Source organism: Gopherus flavomarginatus, chromosome 7 (assembly GCF_025201925.1).
Source record: "Gopherus flavomarginatus isolate rGopFla2 chromosome 7, rGopFla2.mat.asm, whole genome shotgun sequence".
NCBI classification, from domain to species: Eukaryota; Metazoa; Chordata; order Testudines; family Testudinidae; genus Gopherus; species Gopherus flavomarginatus.
In genome coordinates, this window is record NC_066623.1 from 115898646 (window position 1) to 115921772 (window position 23127).

The window sequence follows — 23127 nt, forward strand, 5'->3', positions numbered from 1 at the left end:
GTCCTCTTGAAAAACTTTGCTGTCTGGTGTAAAAAGACACCTCTAGCTGCTCCTCTGCCCAACTATTTTTGCCCAAGTATCTGCTTAGCCAATTTACAAATCAAGACGAGACCACAATAACCAGAGTTATCTGCACAAATGCGTGATTGTATGTGTTGCAGGAGTTAACAAAATCCCCAGGCATTTTGTTGTCTACAGTATCAAAATGCGTGCAAGAGCCAAAGACAAACAGTCTCCTTGCACCTGACCTGGGGCAACCAACTTCTTTGAGGCAGAACTTAGAGACGGTTCATTCTTTCCTTTACATTTTAGCCCTCTGAATGCAGTGCTCTATATGCTTGTCACATAGACTCAGACTTTAAGGTCAGAAGGAACCATCATGAACATCTACTCTGACCTCCTGCACAACGCAGGCCATACAATCTCACCCATCCACTTCTATAACAACAAACCCCTAACCTATGTCCGAGTTACTGAAGTCCTCAAATTGTGGTTTGAAGACTCAAGCTGCAGAGAATCTTCTAGCAAGTGACCCGTGCCCCATGCTGCAGAGGAAGGCGAAAAACCTCCAGGGCCTCTGCCAATCTGCCCCGGAGGAAAATTCCTTCCTGACCCCAAATATGGCGATCAGCTAAACCCTGAGCATGTGGGCAAGACTCATCAGCCAGCACCCAGGAAAGAATTCTCTGCAGTAACTCAGATCCCATCCCATCCCAGACCACTGGGCATACTTACCTGCTGATCAATTGCCAAAATTAGGCTATCCCATCATACCATCCCCTCCATAAACTTACCAAGCTTAGTCTTGAAGCCAGATATGTCTTTTGCCCCCACTACTCCCCTTGGAAGGCTGTTCCAGAACTTCACTCCTCTAATGGTTAGAAACCTTCATCTAATTTCAAGTCTAAACTTCCTAGCGTTCAGTTTATATCCATTTGTTCTTGTGTCCACATTGGTACTAAGCTTAAATAATTCCTCTCCCTCTCTGATATTAATCTCTCTGATATATTTATAAAGAGTCATCATATCCCCCCTCAACCTTCTTTTGGTTAGGTTAAACAAGCCAAGCTCTTTGAGTCCTTTCATAAGACAGGTTTTCTGTTCCTTGAATCATCCTAGTAGCCCGTCTCTGAACCTGTTTCAGTTTGAATTCATCCTTCTTAAACATGGGAGACCAGAACTGCACACAGTATTCCAGATGAGGTCTCACCAGTGCCTTGTATAACGGTACTAACACCTCCTTATCTTTGCTGGAAATACCTCGCCTGATGCATCCTAAAACCGCATTAGCTTTTTTAACGGCCATATCACATTGGCGGCTCATAGTCACCCTGTGATCCTGTCACAAAACAGTGATCATCCTAGGATGCATAACCTCAGTAAAGACCTGCCCATTTTCCTTTCCAATACAGAAGCGAACATATTAGTTTCAAGATCCAACACAATCATGGTGGTCCCAAAAACCATTATAGATTTAGCCTAGCAGTCCTCCTTCACCCTAAATGCCTGAGAGAAGAGAGCTTCTACTTCTGCATGTACTCAGACAGTCATCAGGTTCAATCCAGTTCTCTCCCTTTATTTTAAACATGGGAATGTTCTTTCCCCATCCCTGCCATCAGAAAGCAGGATTAAGGTGAATCTCTAAAATTTAGTTTTCAAGAAAGAATTAATCTGAAAGCGAGGTGCTATGCACATAACTTTGAAAGGAATTTAACAAGTTTGAGCTCAGCCAGAGTTAAGGAGGGAAGTTTCAAAATGTATGCAGCTGTGAAACAACCAAGGAAGTTTGATGCAACCTGAGGTGGTAAAGGGGACAGCAATACTATTTACCGGATCACACAGGCCTGCAGTCTTATTTAGCAACAGACTGAAACAACATTATTCTAAAATAAATTCACAATCTACTAGTTTACAAAATCCTGAGGAATGTGGCAGCTCCCTTCTCCCTCAGCTTCTGCCATACAAAGAACAGCTTTGGGAGAAGTCCAGGGTGCTTACCTGGTATGTTTGGAAGAGCATGCATACAGCACAGTGAGGGGGCTGCTGAGCCATGATCTGATTATATTCTTTTTCTGCCTCAAAATTCTGAGGGCGATTCTGCCACAGCTGGCTAAGTGGTTTGGCCCAAGCCTCTGTCTCCTCAGCCTCTTCTTCAGGAGTCAGTTGTTCTGACATCTCTGCAACAAGAAATGGTTTCATTACTGTTAGCGATATGTCCTGCTGCCGCCACAGTGTTGCAAGGAGAGCTTAAGATAACCACTAAGATTAAGAATGGTAAGGAAAGGGGCTCCAATTTCTGACAGTGGGAAGTACATACATGCCAGGAATGGTGAGAAAACGTTTATTTCCTTCTGAAAACATGAGGAATTTAGCAGAAACATGAGCTGAGTACACCAGAAAGAGTGATACAGATGAGAAGTACAGGCATGCATAATCCTGCTCCTGCTTACAATGGGGTGACCAGCCCACACAAGCTCTGAGCAGGGGCTAGAAGGGGCCAATTAACCTTATATGCTGCATCTGGAGGGTAACCAAGGACTGGTTGGAATAGCAAATGACACTCGTACGGGGAAGAAACTGGGGCAGGATTATAAGCCAGGAAGGGACTGCAGGGAAGAGGTCTGCAGTCACTCCCTGGAGGGAAAGGGAGTTAGCTAGGGCCGAAAAGGAGATCCAGGGGGATAGTAAACCTGGATTCCTGCCCTAGGGTGGGGAGTCAAACAAGAGGCAGAGAATGGAGAAGCAGCCATACAGAGCAGAGAAATCTCTAGTGGCAAACCAGAGATTGGCAAGATAGAGGTGGGGTAGGAAGAAGCCCAGGGAAACAGCAGCAAGGAGTGGGACTGCACAGACCTGGGCTGCTGGTTATAGGGTCCCTGGGCTGGAACCCAGTGTAGAGGGAGGGCCTGGGCTCCCCTACCAGCCACTTGAAAGTGGCACAGGATCTGCAGACTTGGAAAGGAAGACTGTCTGCAACATCTCTGGACAGTTTGTCTAGCAGGACTCTTATCCCGGAAGGCGGGCGGACTATATACTGACTTACTGGAGGGCCAAGTCACAAACAGGGAGCACGCTGAGCATGCTCAGAGACAGGGAGCTCACAGCACAAGCAACCGATGAAGTGAAAGCTAATTCCCAGACCTAATCACAAGGAGGAGAACCTCTTCACACGGCTCCTTGGAGCCTACAATTTAATCAGATCCAAAACACATACAGGCTAAATGATCAGTCAATATCCGTATTTGAAAACAATATGGATATTTAGTGGATTATTGGAAAGCTCTAAGGAAGCATCTGTGAAATACAGAAATGAAGTTCAGATATGTTTAGAGTTTGACTGGTACGCACAGCTGTGACTTTCTGTGGCTGGAAAAAAAAATTCGCATTCCAAAGAAAGTAGTGGGAAAGAGTAAACACTCGGGTGTGAAACAATTCCACTGCTGAGGTCATGCACTTGAGAATGAAGCAGGAGTTCCAAGCAGAACTAAGAACCTCTCCTAAGCTGGAGAGAAGACACAAGCCTAGATGCCTCCCATGTATCTTCAGTTATCTCATGGAACGTACCATATTGTCCTCATACATCTTGAGCCCCCCTTCTACCTTCCCATCCAAGGTTTCCCCATATAGCTGAATCCTACTCGACTAAAGTATGTAGAACTTACCATCATCACTGATGCAGTCTTTAACCACAAGAGGATGATGACGAGGAAGTTTGCTCAAGGGCTGGCGACGACCCTTTGACTTTTTACTCTCTTTCATTGATCTCATGTACTCCTTCGCCACCTGGACAAGGCAAAGCAGCAACTCAGCAATCATGATGTTACAGCCAGTCAGATCCATTTTGGCCCAAAACAAGTTTAAAAAGAGGGCATTTTTACAAGACATTAAAAACAAAGAAATATTTATATTAATATGTATATTAAACTTTGGATTTATGCTTGTGAAAGTATCTGAAACCCAAGTATTTTAGCATTGTACTGCTATAGGACAGCCAGACAGCAAAAGTGACTGTTTTCATTGTTCAAGCAGAGTGAAATGCACACAGTTAACCAGTAACCAATTAATGGTGAAAAGTAAGTTAGATCTGTTGTGTTATACAAGTCCTAATTCAGTCCATTATACAAGTTTGTTTACATAAGGCAAGCTAAAGCTGAAGAGACACTAGCAAACTGGATTGTTTAAGTTAAAAACAGTGGTAAGGGGTCTTCAACGTTCCCAGTAAAATCCTGGGTTGATATGAAGACACGCTGAAAGATTCTAGAAATGGGAGAAAACATTTACAGTTGAAGTCACCTAAGTGTGTTTTGACGAGTTAAAGGCTGAGACTGCCACGATCTTCTGGATATCACTTATCTGGGGGGGATAAGCGCATGACACTGAAAAAGTCAGTAGGATGCCTGGACTGGAAGGAATGAGCTTTGCTATTAGAACTGATGCTTCCCAGCACTGTCTCCTGGGAGCCCATGATCCAATGCAACATTGCTGACTACTGCCATATTGATCCTAAAAGATGTCCTGATTAGATCAAACCAGAGAGAGAAGTAACCAGAGGATTTCACTACACCACTTCTGGCTTTGGCTAAAATCATGAAAATCTCAAGTATAACTCCAAGGCTCCTACTGTCATCCACCTTCTTCCATCACCCTTCTTCCCCACCTTACTGCACCTTTTCCCCCCTCTTGGCAAGAAACTGGCTTAGCTTGCTCAGACCACTCCAATTTCTGCAACATTACTGTAAGTCTGGGATCAGAAAAGGAGCTAAAAGCAATGCCTTAGACAACCTGACACAGGTGAAAGTTTGCTAGATCTCCGTGTGGCTGATAAGCCCACATGCTAAGTCTGTAATTTCTCTGTGGCTAGGATGCAAACAGAAGATTTCTCTTCCCCTTTCCAAAGATTCATGGATTATAAAGCCAGAAGATCCACTGTAATCATCCAGTTTGACCTCCTGTATAACACACAGTAGGACTTTCCAGAATTAATTCCTGTTTGAACTACAGAATCTGTTTTAGAAAAACATTGAATCTTGATTTAAAGATGTCCAGTAACGGAGAATCCACCACAATCCTTCAAAAATGGTCCCAATTGTTAATTACCCCACCTGTTAAAAACGTGAGCCTTATTTCTGTCTGAATTTGGCTAGCTTCAACTTCCAGTCATTGGATCTTCTTGTAACTTTTCTCTGTGAGGCTGAAGAGCCCTCTATCATCAAAGTTCTGTTCCCCAAGTAGGTACTTATATACTGATCAAATCACACCTTAACCTTCTCTTGATTAAACGGAAAAGACCGAGCTCCTGGACTCTCTCATTATAAAGCATATTTCCAATCCTTTAATCATTCTCACGGCTCTTCTGTGAACCCTCTCTGATTTATCATCATCCTTGAATTTTAGTCATACCAGGGCCAAACACAGATGTAATACAACAGGGGTTCTCAGACTTATGTACTGGTGACCCCTTTCACACAGCAAGCCTCTCCCCTTATATATTACAAACACTTTTTAATATATTTAACACCATTATAAATGCTGCAGGCAAAGCAGGGTTTGGGTTGGAGGTTGACAGTTCACGATCCCCCCATGAAATAGCCTTGCGATCCCCTGAGGGGTCCCGACCCCCAGTTTGAGAACCCCTGTAATATAACTTCCTATTCAAGATTCCACTTTATACATCCAAGGGTTAAATTAGCCCTTCAGGCCACAGCATCATATAGGGAACATATGTTCAACCAACTATCCACCATGACCCAAATTCTTTTCAGAGTCCCTGCTTCCCAGAATAGGAGTTCGCCATCTTGTAAGTATACCTTTTATTGGCTACACTGAATCATGTATTGTTTGCCTGCACCCAGCTGAAGAGAAATCCAGATAGCTCTGTATCAGTGCCCTGTTCTATTGTTTATCACTCCCCCAATCTTTGGGTCATTACAAATAAAGTTTTGCATATGAATGCTTATTTTCTTCCAGACCACTGATAAAAGTATTAAATAGCATAGGGCCAAGAACTGATCCCTGCAGAACCCAACTAGAAACACAACTGCTTAATGATTCCTCATTTACAATTACATTTTGAGACCTATCAGTTAACAAGTTCTCAATCTATTTAATTTGTCTCATGTTGACTTTGTACTTTTCTAGTTTTATTTAAACTGTCATGTGGTACCAAATCAAATACCTTACAGAAGCCTATGTATATTAATTACATCCACTTATTATGTTTATCAACCAAACATACTCTCCTCCAAAAAAAAAAAATTGTTTGACAATCTATTTTCCATAAACCCCAGTTAACTGGCATTACTCTCCTTTAATTCTTTATTATTCAAGTCCTGTATCAGTAGTTGCATTCTTCTGACCAGGATCAATGTCAGGCTGATAGGCCTATAATTATTACGGTCATCCTATTTACCTAGTTTTCCTTCAGTGCTCCGGAACTTCCCAAGTATTCCAAGGGTTACTGAACAATCAACATTAATGGTCCAAAGAGCTCCTTGGCCAGCTCTTTTAATAAACTCAGAAGCAAGTTATCTGGACCTGCTGATTTAAAGAGGTCTACCTTTAGTAGCTGCTGTTTAACATCCTCCCGAGTTACTACTGGAATGAGAAGTATTTCATTGTGAAGTACGCACACATCTGAATCCCCCGCTCCACCCCAAATACAGAACAGAAATATTTAAATGGACACTTCAGCACTATTGACAATTCTACAACTTCCATCTAGTAATGGACCAAGACCATTTACACAAGCAGCAAAGAGTCCTGTGGCACCTTATAGATTAACAGACGTATTGGAGCATGAGCTTTCGTGGGTGAATACCCACTTTGTTGGATGCATGTTCCTGATTTGGTCAATAACTTTTTAGTTTTGTAAATCTGGCCCTTTAAAGACATCAAGTGTGTGTATTGAATTTTATATTTTTGGGGTTTACACAGACTGATCAAGACATGCTAACTTGATCAATCTGTGATATTTTGTTTTAAAGGATAATTGAGCTGGTTTCAGCACCACCAACTCAAAGCTACCAGAACTAAAAATCTCCCCCCTAAAATACAACCAGTAAAACCATTTAGAAAGACTAAAGAAAGGGTTTCTTACTATAAAAGACCATCCAACAAAAGGGAAGTGGAACAAGAGAAGCTGTACTGCTTTCATTTTAATTTCAATTTTTTATAGAACATAAGAACGGTTACACTGGGTCAGATCAAAGGTCCCTCTAGCCCAGTATCCTGTCTTCCGACAGTGGCCAATGCCAGGTGCCCCAGAAGGAATGAACAGAACAGGGACTCATCACATGATCCATCCCCTGTTGCCCATTCCCAGCTTTTGGCAAACAGATGCTAAGGACACCATCTCTGCCCATCCTGGCTAATAGCCACTGATGGACCTGTCCTCCAGGAATTTATCTAGTTCTTTTTTGAACCCTGTTAGAGTCTTGGCCTTCACAACATCCTCTGGAAAAGAGTTTCACAGACTGTGTGTTATGTGAAGAAATACTTCCTTTTGTTTGTTTTAAATCTGCTGTCTATTAATTTCATTTGGTGACCCCTAGTTCTTGTGTTATGAGAAGGAGTAAATAACACTTCCTTATTTCCTTTCTCCACACCTGTCATGATTTTATATACTGCAATTATATTCCCCCCTTAGTTTCTTTTCCAAGCTGAAAAGTCCCACTCTTATTAATCTCTCTTCATATGGAAGCTGTTTTATACCCCAAATCATTTATGTCACCCTTTTCTGAACCGTTTCCGATTCCAATATATCTTTTTTGAGATGGGGCGACCACATCTGCAAGCAGTATTTAAGATATGGGTGTAACATGGATTTATAGAGAGGCAATATGCTATTTGTGTCTTATCTATCCCTTTCTTAATGATTCCTAACATTCTGTTAGCTTTTTTGACTGCTGCTGCACATTGAGTGGATGTTTTCAGAGAACTATCCACAATGACGCCAAGATCTCTTTCTTGAGTGGTAACAGCTAATTTAGACCCAATCTTTTTTTTAATATATTTTTTTTTCCTTCTCTTGCTCTATAATTTTTTTTTCTGTGAGTTTAGTGAAAATGTAACAAGTTTTAATGATGGCTATTTATACTGGATATAAGAGCAATAACGTGACTTGAATAAAACAAGGGTTTAATTAATGTCTTATACGTTGTTGGTCCCAAGACCCCTTTTATCAACCTGAAATTTTTTTGAAATGTTCACTTTAGAGATTTGAGTTGATAAAGAAATTTGGTTTTCAAAATGTGTGACTTTTTGACTTGTGTCCCAGGTAGTATTATACATCCAAAGGAAAAAGGTTTCTCTTGATCCAATTTGTGAGGTGACAGTACCGAAACACTGACGGTCTGGTTGGTAATTTAAATTAAATTACAGTCAGGTCCCATTGTAAAGATTAAATGACAGAAATTACCAAGCAAGGAGATCTGCTGTACTGACAACAGTAGAATCAAAAGTGTGAGTGCAATAGACAGACAACTTAACAAATCCACCAAATTCACCACAGCATAATGCAGTTCTGAACTTTTCTGATTAACAGCTGCCATTCATACCTCTGCCAGCTCCTGCTCATTCACACTGGCTGTAGTGCTGGTTTTCTTCCCTGAAGCACGTGCACTGTCAGCGCCATTGGCGTCTCCTTTAGCATAGCTATGGACAGTAAGAACCCCGGCTTGGCCAAGAGTTCGTCTGGGCAATAGTTCAGCTGACTCAGAGTCTGAAGAAGTAGAATATGCTGGAGAGCTGGACTGAAGGCTGAAAGCTGAACTCTGCTTAGAAGCAGCGAGGGCTGAGGTGGAATTGACTGAATGAGGAATGGAAAGATCCAGTGCAGCTGTCTCTTGCTCTTCCTCCTCTTCCTCCTCCTCCTCCAGTTTCACATTTTTCAGTTCTTCAAATTTGACTTCTGAAGAATCCACATAATCTGAAACAAAGATAGATTGTTGATGAAGTCAGGGCAGCTTGGAGACTGCCTGAATTAGATGCCAGGAAGTGATGGAGAAGACAACCACCAGACAGGAGGCTGCTGGCTGTGCAGAAGGAATGAAATGCACAATCAGGAAACAGCAGCTGATTGGTTGAAACATCCTGTTAGGAGGTTCACACACTGCTTAGCAGGCAGGATCCTACAGTAAGATATGCACGTGCTTTACTGAGTGACTGACCCTTGCTCTTTTCCTCTCTGTCAAGTCACTTGTCTAATGCCATAGAAGCTCGCTGGCCAGGACTGTTGAAGCACCCAGTATGTTTCTAGACAGAGGGAAATGAAGAAGTGGAAAGACTAGATACGTCTTGAAGCTAAAAGGGCCAGCTTTCTTGCAAAAATCTCAAACACTTCCTCTTTCCTTTCAGGCTTCTTGGAAATAAGAAGCTCCAAGGACATCTTCAATCATCCAAGCAGCCACAAGACAGTTGTCTGCACCCTTGTTCTTCCCCTCCCTCCACCCTCCTCATGTTGGTCTCCTCCTACAAGTCTGGTGCCAACAAAATCATTTAAACAAGCAGTGGTCTCCATATGAACCAGTGGTGGAGGCAAAAATGCCACACACCCAGGAGCAGAGGGCAATAAATTGAAAGCCTCCTAAAGAGGGACTCTGGAGAAGGAAACCCCAGGCACATGAATATTCCAAACACTCTGCTTGTCAAGGTTCAGACAGGCCTTTGTGACACACTGTCAAACTCAAATGGCCTCTTATTTAAGAGGGAATGACCTGGATTCAGCACCAGTGCCTCTGATCTGTCAGACCTTTAAAACACAAACTTATACTATACAGTAAGATGGAACTTGAGAAGCGATTACCTGAAACTGGGAGTCCATCTTCACCCTGCTGCACAAGCTCACTAGTGGATCTGACAGCAGGCTCTGCCACTTCCAGCTCATACTGCACAGAGCTCAGCTCCTCCTTAGGAAAGGCTTCGCTCTGACTCACTTCTTGGGGCACCTCAAGGCAGACCCTATGCCTCTTGGTTCCTATGCGATGCTTGGGCAGACTGCAGGAAACAAATCCACACGTGGTTGATCACACAGAATACTTAAGTGAAATGTCAGGTCAGTACCCTCAAGAAACGGCTGGTTTGGGTCATATGCCTGATGCCAGGCCTTTTAGAAACCAGCACTGGGCAAGCCATGCACTCTCTTGGCTATTCCAAAATAGCCTTGTGTAGTACCACTCATACTTACTCTTCCCTCAGCCTCACAATGTCTGATTAACAGATGCCAGAGTACATCCAGAGACATCACCTTCCCTTAAGTAAAATTCAAGACCTCTACCTTAGACATCACTGTTCAACTATTCCTTAAGCAACAATGAATAGGAATTGTGTACTATCATGGCAGCTCCAGCACTGATGCTGCTGGAATTTGGCCATGGAGAATGTTTCCATAATCCCACCAGAATGCTGCTTTGCTCTGGTCTCCAACATACAGCACTGCTCCCCAACTTCAGGCTTTTCACAGCAATGACCCAAGTAGGCAAACCATGGTGGACCAAGCTAGTGCTGTTGTATGGCTCCCTGTCAATCCTCCCCTGACAGACACAAATCAGCTTGGACCTAACCACTTTAGTGAAAAGCAAATCTTCTTCCTGAGACAGGAACCTGCCCAGTCCCAGCTGCTACTGTTCCATAGGAACGTAAAGCATTCCAACGCAACAGATTGCACTGGCTTGTCATTGAACAGAGAAGCGTTCACCACTATGTGACATACCTCTTCTTTTCGTCCATGTCCACATCCTCTTTACATGACTCCTCAGCTTCTATTTCCTCACTGCACTGCTTCCCATTCTTGACTTTCTGGAGAAGCTCCCCCTTGAAGAACTCTGCTGCCTCTGGTGTGGGAAGAGTGTGGTCAATGGTAGTCACATCTTTCCCAGCTTTCCAGAGCTTGTAGCGATCTGGCTGGTATTTCCTCACAAAAACATCCATGGAGATCTTCACCATATCCTTCCGACATGAGCACTGCAGTTGCACAGAAGACACTAGGCCAATTACACAAGCATTTTATTTTCCAACCCAATACCACTTTGTTTTTTTGTTGCTCAACTGATCCGAAATATCTTCAAGTGGTGAGACTTTCACATCTAAAATCTCCCTTGTCAGAATTGTCCACCTATTATAACCGGGGAATCAGAGAGGACAAAGATTAAATGGCTTGTCTAAGATCACGCAAAGAAGCCAACAAAAATGAAAGAACAGAAACAAGGAGAGAGAGCAGGTTGCTAGCCAAGAAGAAAAACCAGGCCAGAGTGTATCAGCCTACTGGTGGAGTTATCCACTTAGTTAACAGCACCAACCCAATTTGCAGGTTGCTGGAACTCACTCACAGAAATTTCTGCTCTGGGTCCTCTGATCTTTACATTGCAGAGATGAAGCTTAAATAACTTTGTAGCTTGGATGAGAATGCAGTTGGGTCCATGGACAGGTCTTTCACTTCAAAAGTTCTCTGCTTAGTGGCTAAAAGTTGACCCCTCTTGTCCAGAGTTAATTCCAGGGCTAGCAAATCTCAAGCAGTGAGTGTGTGTCCAGGGTGGGAAAGTAAGGATAGTCTGCATGGTGGTGAGAGGGAGCGACTGTTTGGACTGAACAGGCTCTAGCACTTCATAGATTTTTTTAGTCGAATCCTCTGGCAAACAGCATTCTATTTGTGGGCTTGTCTACACACAAAAGTTGTATCACTTTAACTATCCTAGCAGAAGTAGGGCAGTACAACCAGTTATATCGATATAAAGGTGTTTATACCAATGTAGTCTATTCCCTTAAGGAAAGCAGAATAAGTTATACTAGTATAAGGCACCTTTATAATGATATAATGTCCCACTAGGGGTTGTGCCAATTTAATTACCTCAGTACAAAAACCACATCTCTAAGAGAAATAGCTATAGTACAAAAACTCTGTGTAAACTAGGCCTAAGACCATGCCATTATGTGCAACCTTCCAGTACCACCTCAGCCTTACACAGCAGTTATAGGTTTAATCTATTATGCTCTAAACCCTTAATATGATCCAACCTGATATATCCAGAAGAAGAGATCGATGTTCCATTATTTGCTGCCCAGATTCTAAATGGGCACCAAACCATTAGATAAGAGGCTCATTTGACTCTGCTGCCTGTAGTTATATTAGATAGAAACAATGGTTTCTTCTAGAGCATCAAAGAATCAGCTGTCAAAAAATACACCAAAGTGGGTTTTTTCATATGCAATAAAAAAAAAGACAATAGACCACTTACTAACACAGACTGTTTTCCATATTCAATCCACCGAAGAGTAGCAAAGTTGGTAGATTCAGCACAATTAAACCCATGATTAAAGCCAGCATGATAACCATAAGGGAATGTTATCATGAATTCTCCAGCTTCCTGTGTCACCTAAAAGAAGGGAAGTCCACGCAGACTGTTAACTGGGTCACAAAAAAACAGTTCTCATTCTCCTGGGTTTGATATACAAGCTGCCTTTACTCTCTTCTTATGCAAGAATTTTCACTGTTTCCTTACCATGCAGGAGAGACTCACTCAGCAGCAGCTGGTAAAATTGCAAAGACGACAAAATGACTTAAAATGTTTATTTCAAGTTATACTGGCCAGGCAAGCAAATAGATTCATGCCCTACTCAGGTCCCCTATTGCAGTGTAATGAACTACAGTTCAAAACTAGTCTCCATAGCACAGTATTGAATATACAACAGAAAACTGTTGGCAAAACACAGGTCCTCAGCAATTCATCTACATAAGCAGACAATGTCAGACAACCCAAGACCACAGAAGATACAGGTTTATTGTGCATACTTCTAGAAGTCCTAGCCACATGTGCATAAGAATTTACACTTTAAAAATTTTCTTTTGCTGATTAGCTTTAAAAAAATCCCTTCTCATCTGCCCTCCTCAGAAATCCCCACCCTGCAATCCAGCAGACATTCTGGAAACCTTTGACTGAATTTGCTGTACTTAAAAGTATCCCAGGCCTTTTCCCTTCACCTTATCAAATGGGATGCCATATTTCTTCAATATCAATGGAGAGATGAGGGTCATCTTGTGACGGAGAAAAGCTTCACAACTCTGGGCACTTCCTGGAAAGAAGCCTGTTTAAAGAAAAGTATGGAGAGATGTTGAACGCTCTGCTGCTGTAATCGAGAAAGAGTAAGTTAGTTAATCAGTACTCTAGTAGGAAAGTTACTGCTCACACAAAGTATGTTGTCTCTGGCCTAGAATAGGTGTATTCCATTCTGGACTATACTATGTAAGGAAGACATGGTCAGAAATCAGATTGGTGACCTAAGCAGATATAGCTGCAGACCTTAAAGAGGCCTTCTGTACAATATAGGGGGGTATGGGGTGCAGTTACCTTCCCCAAGTCAACAGAAACCTTTATCAAGAGAGAAAAGACAGTCTGCATATTCTTTTCTTGCCTTTTAAGCAAATTCAAGTGTCAGCAACGGATGGGTAACTTCCTATTTTGGAAAGTTAAGTTTTTAATACATGGCAACCAAGTAGTTTATGTTCAAAATGCAGCCTTTTAAAGAAGTTCAACAAAAACAATATGAACAGACCAGGTGTTGAAATTTTAGTAACAATCAATGAAGACAGCTCATGGGGATTTAATAATAATCCTGTATTATTAAAACCCATAAGCAATGGCATGCTCTGAAGATGTCCACACAGTGTGCAGAGGTGGTCAAAAAAAAGCAAACAGGATGTTAGGAATCATTAAAAAAGGGATAGAGAATAAGACTGAATATATTATTGCTCTTATATAAATCCATGGTACGCCCACATCTCGAATACTGTGTACAGATGTGGTCTCCTCACCTCAAAAAAAGACATACTGCCACTAGAAAAAGTTCAGAAAAGGGCAACTAAAATGATTAGGGGTTTGGAGAGGGTCCCTTATGAGGAAAGATTAAAGAGGCTAGGACTCTTCAGCTTGGAAAAGAGGAGACTAAGGGAGGATATGATAGAGGTATATAAAATCATGAGTGATGTGGAGAAAGTGGATAAGAAAAGTTGTACTTATAAGTTACTTATTCCCATAATACAAGAACTAGGGGTCACCAAATGAAATTAATAGACAGCAGGTTTAAAACAAATAAAAGGAAGTTCTTCTTCATGCAGCGCACAGTCAACTTGTGGAAATCCTCACCTGAGGAGGTTGTGAAGGCTGGGACTATAACAGCATTTAAAAGCAGCAAAGAATCCTGTGGCACCTTATAGACTAACAGACGTTTTGGAGCATGAGCTTTCATGGGTGAATACCCACTTCTTCAGATGCATCTGAAGAAGTGGGTATTCACCCACGAAAGCTCATGCTCCAAAACGTCTGTTAGTCTATAAGGTGCCACAGGATTCTTTGCTGCTTTTACAGATCCAGACTAACACGGCTACCCCTCTGAGCATTTAAAAGGGAACTGGATAAATTCATGGTGGTTAAGTCCATAAATGGCTATTAGCCAGGATGGGTAAGGAATGGTGTTCCTAGCCTTTGTTTGTCAGAGGATGGAGATGGATGACAGGAGAGAGATCACTTGATCATTATCTGTTAGCTTCACTCCCTCTGGGGCACCTGGCATTGGCCACTGTCGGTAGACAGATTCTGGGCTAGAGGGACCTTTGGTCTGACCCAGTACGGCCGTTCTTATGTTCATGGTTGTGCATCATGCAGAATGCAAGATTAAATCAGTCCAATTCCATAGACCAAGCTCAATTAAGGGCAAAAACTTGAAGATGAACAGTGGAGTGAGTACAGTTTTTATAGCCTTAGTTTTACTTTATAAAACATTTTTGTCTAGAGTGTTCCTCTTACAGAAAGAAACACACAGGAATAACCCCATATCATCAAGTGACAAGTTATGAAAACAATTCTATCACCACATACAGAACTATGGTCCACACCCACATGAATACAGTAAGCAGTTACAGTCAGGCATTGACCTGAAGCCGATCATAATTATCCCCCCACCCCATGTAGGATCAGGACCAAGAAGAACTGAATTATTACCTTTGGCAAGTCGCTCCAGTCGCTTCCCATGCTCTGGAGGGATGGAATACCTGGAGTCACAAGAGTAAACCAGTAAAAAAGGGGACAAGAAAGAGTTTGCTTCTTTTAAAAAAAATCCACTTACAACTTCAAATATAGAACAGTCAGCAAGATGTAGATTGCCTACTTATCCCACCAGCCTTTATTAGCTCACTCAATTTTACCTTTTCTCTAAGGACGGACAAGAGAATTACTGGTGAAACGATCAGTTAGGCCAGTGACGTATTGATTTGACGGTGTTACATACAGGAAAAATCCATCTATTTCTGTCTCTTCAACAGCCTGGAAACTTAAACAGCTGCTTTCCAACATGAACAAGTTGGGAAATGTACCTGATAGTTCAAATTAGCATTTGAGCCTCCTGTTAGTTGCAGACAGATTGCTGGAAGAGAACATTGTTTGAGACATGGGTAATACAAGGGAGCCCATGGGTCTCCCAGAGGATCCCGCTACATAGTTTATTCTCCCCCATTGGAAAAGCCAGTTTCCCACCTGGATTCACACTAAAACAGAAAAAAAGAGCAACATTTAATTTCACCTCTGCTATAGATGCCCTTCCTGGCAGACATCCGTCACCGAAAAAATATCCAGATCCAATGCTGTGTCTGCACTACAGAAAATGCCATGCTTGACAAAGGTACCAAACTGCGCCCCTAAGGACTCCATTCTTTTTAAGGCATTCCTAACCATGCACTCAAAGCACTCCTATCAAAGAGTGCTCCCCTACTCTCCTGTACCCCTGTGCTGGAAATGCACAGTTCCTCCAGTGAGAGAGGGCTCCCCATTGGAAACCTCCAAATAGAGAAGAAAAACATTTAGGTCAGGATGACCCACCACCCTTTTAAGTTACAACAAGAGGAATTTAAAATCCCCCTCACTGTTGAGGATTACAACAGGCTGACCAGTTTAACTGTCTGTCCACCAGGCTCCACTTTACGTAATTCTTCTCACTACACATTTGCTTAGTTTGATAAAAATTGTAGTAAGGGTGTTTTATCAAGCACATGTCACTATTGCATTCTACGTAAAATAACCCAATAATTGGTCATCACTTCCTCTAAAATATCAAATCTCTTGTTTGCTTAGGCAAAAGTCTGGGGAGAAGTCTCTGAAGTACTTGAAATCATAGCATGTTTGTGCAGCAAAAGGCATAACAAAGAGGGAGAAGTTGGAACTACATTAGCGAACATAGTACTAATGTGGAAGGGATTAAGAAGATAAAGCACTCACACAAGCTTTGCACTTTAAGGATATGCATATTCCTTTCATGTACTCTACACTTTGTTTCCGCCCCTCCCCCCCCCGAAACAATTTCTAACCCTTCTTGCTGCAGTAATTAATTGCCCCCAACTGAAACAATAGCACTAAGCAGCGAGAATTTCCACCATTTATTGGTCTCCTAACAGTCAACTGCAATCAAGTTCTAAGGTGCAACACAACTAACTCTTTTCATCGATGACGTTAAAAATACCTAGATGAGAGGCTTTTCTGGTAGGTCTAGTATAATTTAACTCAACAGTTCTCATCCTTCTGTTCCCACACTACTGGTGCTACATGTCTCTACACACTAGGCGCACCAAGATACAAAGCAAGAGAGACAAAGTCTCACATGCATGCCCAGCCCTGACCCTTGATCCAGATGTGGGCTGGGTAGGCTCCTCCTGGCAGGATCCAAGTGCAGAGGGGTTTAGTGTGGGGTGAGAGGATTCTGTTGGGCCAATCTGGATGCACAGGGGTTCAGTGAGCGGCCTGGGTAATCTGGCTGCAGAGGGGCTCATGGGTGTGTGCAGGGGAATGGGACTCTGCAGAGGTGTCCAGGTGAAGGTGGTTGGGACTTGCCACGGCAAGTCTAGGTGGTGGGGGAGTGGTGCTTGGTGGGATAGGAGTCCGGATGCAGCTGGGTTGGGGAGTTCAAATGCAGGGGGCTTAGCAGGGGTCTGGATGCAAGGGAGGGGTGGGGTTCTGCGGGGAGTCTGGGTGCAGGACGGCTCCAGACGCAAGGGGTGAAGCTCAGTGAGGGAGATCTGGAGATGCACAGGGGTTGGGCAGATGGGGGAGCAGTTCCCTGTACAGTGACCCCTCCCGTGGCCAAGGAGTGATAGTGGCAGGAAGCAGGAGAGTACAAAGCTCCCTGCAGCTGGGAGAGGTTTCTGGGAGTGGGTGTGTCTCAGCCCTGGCCACTCCCTGCAGAGGAAGAGGAAGTCCCAGCCTCCTCTTTCCCCACCCAGGCCAGGATTAGAGCTGAGCCTGGCGCAGGGTATGAGCCACTGGCCAGGGTGTCCCCAGCCCTGCTTTCTCCACCAGCTGCTGGAGCATGAAATGATGCACCTGCACTACTGGGGAGGGGCACATGACCTCTCTTGTAGCTTCCCTTGGCTTTCCCGTTGGAAGTAATTTTTCTGCAGGGAAGGAAAGAAATCTGTGGGGGACATGAATTATGTGCATGCGCAGTGGCACACAATTCCCAGGGCGTAAGGGAGCAGTAGCCTGAGGAGAAGGAGGAAAAACCCCACTGTATTCCTAGTAATCTCTATCCCTTGTTTGTCCATCTGTCCCTCCTCATTTATCGAGGGACTCCAAGATTTACTAAAAAGAGAATACCATAAACTATTGGAGACTGCTCCAAGAAACCTTACCATGACTTGGGTTCTCCAAAGTGTAAGTAATTAATACTATAGAGGTCCATGTCCTCAGTATGCCAGGCAAATGAGGTTTTCCACATGCCGAAGTAGAGATAAGGGGTATTGACTCCCTCAATGGTTATGCCACTTTCATTCTCCACTACGTCCAGGATTGTGTTCAACCTGCCAATATTCCACTCACGTATATGCTGCAAAACATGAAGCTCATATTAAGCAAGAATCAACAAGGAAAGCAACTTGTTAGCAAGACAGCAGTTATATAAACACTCACCCCTACATCACTCTGTACTTTGAGACAGAGATTTGTTTTTCAATTTTGCTGAGCAATTCGAAGTCTTCACCTCCCAGTGACTCCCCCCTCTCCCTTTTTAAATACAAGTCTCATTTTCCATTAGCCTACGTTTAACTGCTACAAATTACACCCCTCATTAACATCTCAGCATAAAGGCCAGAAATCAGAGGGACATGCATGACGTGAATCTGAAATCCCCCAGACTCTAGAGCAGGAATGGGCAAACTTTTTGGTCTGAGGATCACATCTGGATCGGGAAATGGCATGCAGGGCCATGAACGTCGGGCTGGGGCAGGGGATTGGGGTGTGGTGTGCAGGAAGGGGCTCAGGGCAAGCAGTTGGGGCGGATAAGGGGTGCAGGGCTTACGAGGGTCTCAAGGCAGAAGGTTGGGGTGCAGGAGAGTGTGCAGAATACAACAGGGTGCTATGGGCAGGGAGCTCAGGGCAGTGGATTGGACTATGGGGTGCTGGAGGGATTCAAGCTCTGACCTGGCACCGCTTACCTAGAGCGGCTCCAGGATGGCAGCAGCGCACATCGGGGCTCAGGCAGGCTCCCCATTCCCAGCCAGTGGGAGCTTCGGGGGAGGTAGCTGCAGGTGAATGCGGCACTCTGAGCCCTCTGCTTCCCCATCCCCCAGGGGCTGCAGGGACATCGTGCCGGTCGCTTCTGGGAGCAGCGTGGGACCCGCGTGGCCACGGGGGTGGCAATCCCGCAGGGTGGATCCAAAGCCCTGACGGGACGCATCCGGCCCACAGGCCACAGTTTGCCCACCCCTGCTCTACAGACAAACACTTCTGGGTGAGCCACACAGGGAATGTCTACACTACAGGATTATTCCGATTTTACATAAACCGGTTTTGTAAAACAGATTGTATAAAGTCGAATGCACGCAGCCACACTAAGCACATTAATTCGGTGGTGTGCGTCCATGTACCAAGGCTAGCGTCGATTTCTGGAACGTTGCACTGTGGGTAACTATCCCGTAGTTCCCGCAGTCTCCTCCGCCCCTTGGAATTCTGGGCTGAGATCCCAGTGCCTGATGGGGCAAAAAACATTGTCGCGGGTGGTTCTGGGTACAGCCTCACCCCACCCTCCGTGAAAGCATCAGACAACCGTTTCGCGCCTTTTTTCCTGGGTGAACTGTGCAAACGCCATAGCACAGCAAGCACGGATCCTGCTCAGATCAAGACCGCAATTCTGGACGTTGTAAACACCTCGTGCATTCTCGTGCAGTCTATGCTGAACCAGGACCTGCAAAGCCAGGCGAGGAGGCGGCGGCTATGGCAGCGCGGCGACGAGAGTGATGAGGACATGGACACAGAATTCTCTCAAACTGTGGGCCCCTGCGCTTTGGAGATCCTGCTGGTAATGGGGCAGGTTCTAGCTACTGAACGCCGATTTTGGGCCCAGGAAACAAGCACAGACTCGTGGGACCGCATAGTTTTGCGGGTTTGGGACGATTTGCAGTGGCTGCGAAACTTTCGCATGCGTAAGGGCACTTTCATGGAACTTTGTGACTTGCTTTCCCCTGCCCTGAAACGCCAGAATACCAAGATGAGAGCAGCCCTCACAGTTGAGAAGCGAGTGGCAACAGCCCTCTGGAAGCTTGCAACGCCGACAGCTACCGGTCAGTCGGGAATCAATCTGGAGTGGGAAAATCTACTGTGGGGGCTGCTGTGATGCAAGTAGCCGAAGCGATCATCAAGCTGCTGCTACGAAAGATCGTGACTCTGGGAAACGTGCAGGTCATAGTGGATGGCTTTGCTGCAATGGGATTCTCTAATTGTGGTGGGGCGATAGATGGAACTCATATCCCTATCTTGGCACCAGAGCACCAGGGCACCCAGTACACAAACCACAAGGGGTACTTTTCAATGGTGCTGCAAGCACTGGTGGATCACAAGGGACGTTTCACCAACATCCACGTGGGAGGGCCAGGAAGGATTCATGACACTTGCATCTTCAGGAATACTACTCTGTTTAAATGGCTGCAGCAGGGGAATTACTTCCCAGACCAGGAAACAATAGTTGGGGATGTTGAAATGCCTGTAGTTATCCTGGGGGACCCAGCCTACCCCTTGATGCCATGGCTCATGAAGCCATACACAGGCAGCCTGGACAGTAGTCAGGAGCTGTTCAACTACAGGCTGAGCAAGTGCAGAATGGTGGTAGAATGTGCATTTGGCCCTTTAAAGGCGTGCTGGCGCACCTTACTGACTCGCTTAGACCTCAGCCAAACCAATGTCCCCATTGTTATTGCTGCTTGCTGTGTGCTCCACAATCTCTGTGAGAGTAAGGAGGAGACCTTTATGGGAGGGTGGGAGGCTGAGGCAAATCACCTGGCCGCTGATTACGTGCAGCCAGACACCAGGGCGATTAGAAGAGCACACCAGGAAGCGGTGCGCATCAGAGAAGCTTTGAAAACGAGTTTGATCACGGGCCAGGGTATGGTGTGACTGTTGTGTTTGTTTCCCCATGATGAACACCCCCCCTTGATTGACTCACTCCCTATAAGCAACCCACCCTCCCCCTTCGATTACAGCTTGCTTAAGGAAATAAAGTCACTATCGTTTAAAAATCATGTATTCTTTATTAAGTCATTATAAAAAGAGGGAGAGAAATGACAAGGTAGCCCGGATGTGGTTGGGAGGAGGATAGGAGGGAAGGAAAAGACCACTAAAAAAATATCGAAGTAATGACAGCCTTTTGGTTGGGCTGTCCACGGGGGTGGAGTGGGTGGGTGCACGAAGCCTTCCCCCACGTGTTCTTACACATCTGGGTGAGGAAGATATGGAACATGGTGAGGGTGGTTACACAGGGGCTGCAGCGGCACTCTGATCCTGCTGCTGTTCCTGAAGCTCCACCAGACGTCGGAGGATGTCAGTTTGATCATGCAGCAGCCCCAGCGTTGCATCCCGCCACCGCCGATCTTCCTACCTACACCTCTGATCTTCCTGCCGCCACCTCTCGTCTCGAGCATCCCTCCTATCCTCACGTTCACTGGCATCTTTCCTGTAATTGATACCATGTCCTTGCACTCATTCAGATGAGCTCTTTCATTGCGGGTCACTTCCATGACATTTCGTCTCGTCTCTTTTTGTTCCCGCCGTCTTATCTGAGATAGCCTTTGGGATGGAGTACGGAGGCTTGAAAAATTTGCAGCTGCATGAGGGAGGGAAGAAAGGGAGAGAAGTATTTAAAAAGATACATTTTACAGAATAATGCTTATACTCTTTCATGGTGAACAACACTATTCACCTTACATAGCACATGTGATTTCATTACAAGGTTGCATTTTGCATCTTAATATTGAGCGCCTGCGGCTCTGGTGTTAGAGACCTCACAGATGCAGATCCGGGCAGCAGAATTCAGCTTGCATGCGGCCATGGTAAGCCATTGTCTTTCGGCTTCTGCAGCCTTCATATACAAAGTGCCCTCCTTTCCCAAATACCAAGCAAATCTCATTCAGTGCTGCTTCTTTCCTGTTAACATGCAGTAGCAGAAACCACCCCCCTATCCAATTCTCTGGGATGATTGCTTTACCCCTCCCCCCACCGCATGGCTAGTATCATGGAAGATCACTGCTAAACACTCCTCTTCCCCCCGCACCGCGTGGCTGGTAGCAGGAAAGATCCCTGCTAGCCAAACACGAAAAAGCTCAGCACCATTCCCCCCCACCTCCCCTCCCCCTGCTTGGCTACCTGCAAGGAAGGATTTATTTTAAGCAACAGGCAAACAGCCCAGTAGGAATGGCCATCTCTGTCCCCTTAATTAAATTCCTGAATTTCAACTAGGTTACCATGAACAATATCACTCTCGTGAGGACAACACAGTGAGATAAAGAACGGATGTTGCTTGAATCCCAGCAATCACCGAGACCATACGCAGCTAGGCTTTGTCATGCAATGATACCAGATCACTTGCTACCTGCATGGCGTGGTCAAGTGTCCTACCATGGAGAACGGAATAAGGCTGCCCTGCCCAGAAACCTTCTGCAAAAGCTTTTGGAGTACCTCCAGGAGAGCTTCATGGAGATGTCCCTGGAGAATTTCCGCTCCATCCCCAGACATGTTAACAGACTTTTCCAGTAACTGTACTGGCTGGGAATGCATCCCAAGTCCTCAGGGCAAATTAATCATTAAAAAACGCTTGCTTTTAAACTATGTTTTATATTTACAAAGGTACACTCACCAGAGGTCGCTTCCATGGCTTCATTGTCTGGGCTACTGGCTTGGGAGGGTAATTCTGTCTGGGTGAGAAAAAGCTCCTGGCTGTTGGGGAAAACGGAGTGCTGTGTGCTCTCTGCAAGCTCGTCCTCCTCCTCTTCCCCGTCCGCAGAATCCTCAGCCATGGCTGAGATTACTACCCCCCCCTCAGAATCCAGGGACGGGGTGGGGAACTGGTGGCGGACCCCACTACAATTGCATGCAGCTCAGCGTAGAAGCGGCATGTTTTCGGCCCTGCCCTGGACCTTCCGTTTGCTTCTTTGGTTTTCTGGTAGGCTTGTCTGAGCTCCTTAACTTTCACACGGCACTGCACTGAGTCTCTGGTGTGGCCTTTCTTCATCATGGCCTTGGAAATTTTTTCAAATGTTTTTTCATTTTGTCTTTTGGAACGGAGTTCTGTTAGCACGGAATCCTCTCCCCATACAGCGATCAGATCCAGTACCTCCCGTGCGGTCCATGCTGGAGCTCTTTTTCGATTCTCAGGAGACTGCATTGTTACCTGTACCGATGAGCTCTGCATGGTCACCTGTGCTGGTGAGCTCTCCACGCTGGCCAAACAGGAAATGAAATTCAAAAAGTTCGCAGGGTTTTCTCTGTCTACCTGGCCAGTGCATCCGAGTTCAGATTGCTTTCCAGAGTGGTCACAGTGGTGCACTGTGGGATACCTCCCGGAGGCCAATACCATCGATTTGCGGCCACACTAATCCTAATCCGACATGGCAATACCGATTTCAGCGCTACTCCTCTCGTCGGGGAGGAGTACAAAAACCAGTTTAAAGAGCCCTTTATATCAATATAAAGGGCCTCGTTGTGTGGACGGGTGCAGGGTTAAATCGGTTTAATGCTGCTAAATTCGGTTTAAACGCGTAGTGTAGCCCAGGCCACAGACTCTCAGGACAGGTGTAGAAAGCATGCACCACCACCCACTATACCAGCC

At 44.9% G+C, this 23127-nt stretch overlaps 1 protein-coding gene across 8 annotated transcripts in view; it reads right to left on the reverse strand.

Moving 5' to 3' along the window:
• KDM4A (lysine demethylase 4A) overlaps nt 1–23127 on the reverse strand; it is a 57504-nt gene that overhangs the window by 25579 nt on the left and 8798 nt on the right. For 4 of the 8 annotated variants that reach the window (XM_050961116.1, XM_050961117.1, XM_050961115.1 and 1 more), the window contains exons 4-12: nt 17666–17859; nt 14991–15040; nt 12974–13077; nt 12231–12368; nt 10709–10959; nt 9803–9993; nt 8556–8926; nt 3663–3783; nt 1999–2177 (exon numbers count right to left, since the gene is read on the reverse strand). In XM_050961116.1, the coding sequence (XP_050817073.1) occupies nt 1999–2177; nt 3663–3783; nt 8556–8926; nt 9803–9993; nt 10709–10959; nt 12231–12368; nt 12974–13077; nt 14991–15040; nt 17666–17859 (1599 nt within the window). Of the gene's footprint in view, nt 1–1998; nt 2178–3662; nt 3784–8555; nt 8927–9802; nt 9994–10708; nt 10960–12230; nt 12369–12973; nt 13078–14990; nt 15041–17665; nt 17860–18856; nt 19001–20534; nt 21127–22155; nt 22739–23127 lie in introns of those variants that run through there. The other 4 variants (XM_050961120.1, XR_007775351.1, XM_050961118.1 and 1 more) reach the window with 4 other exon arrangements.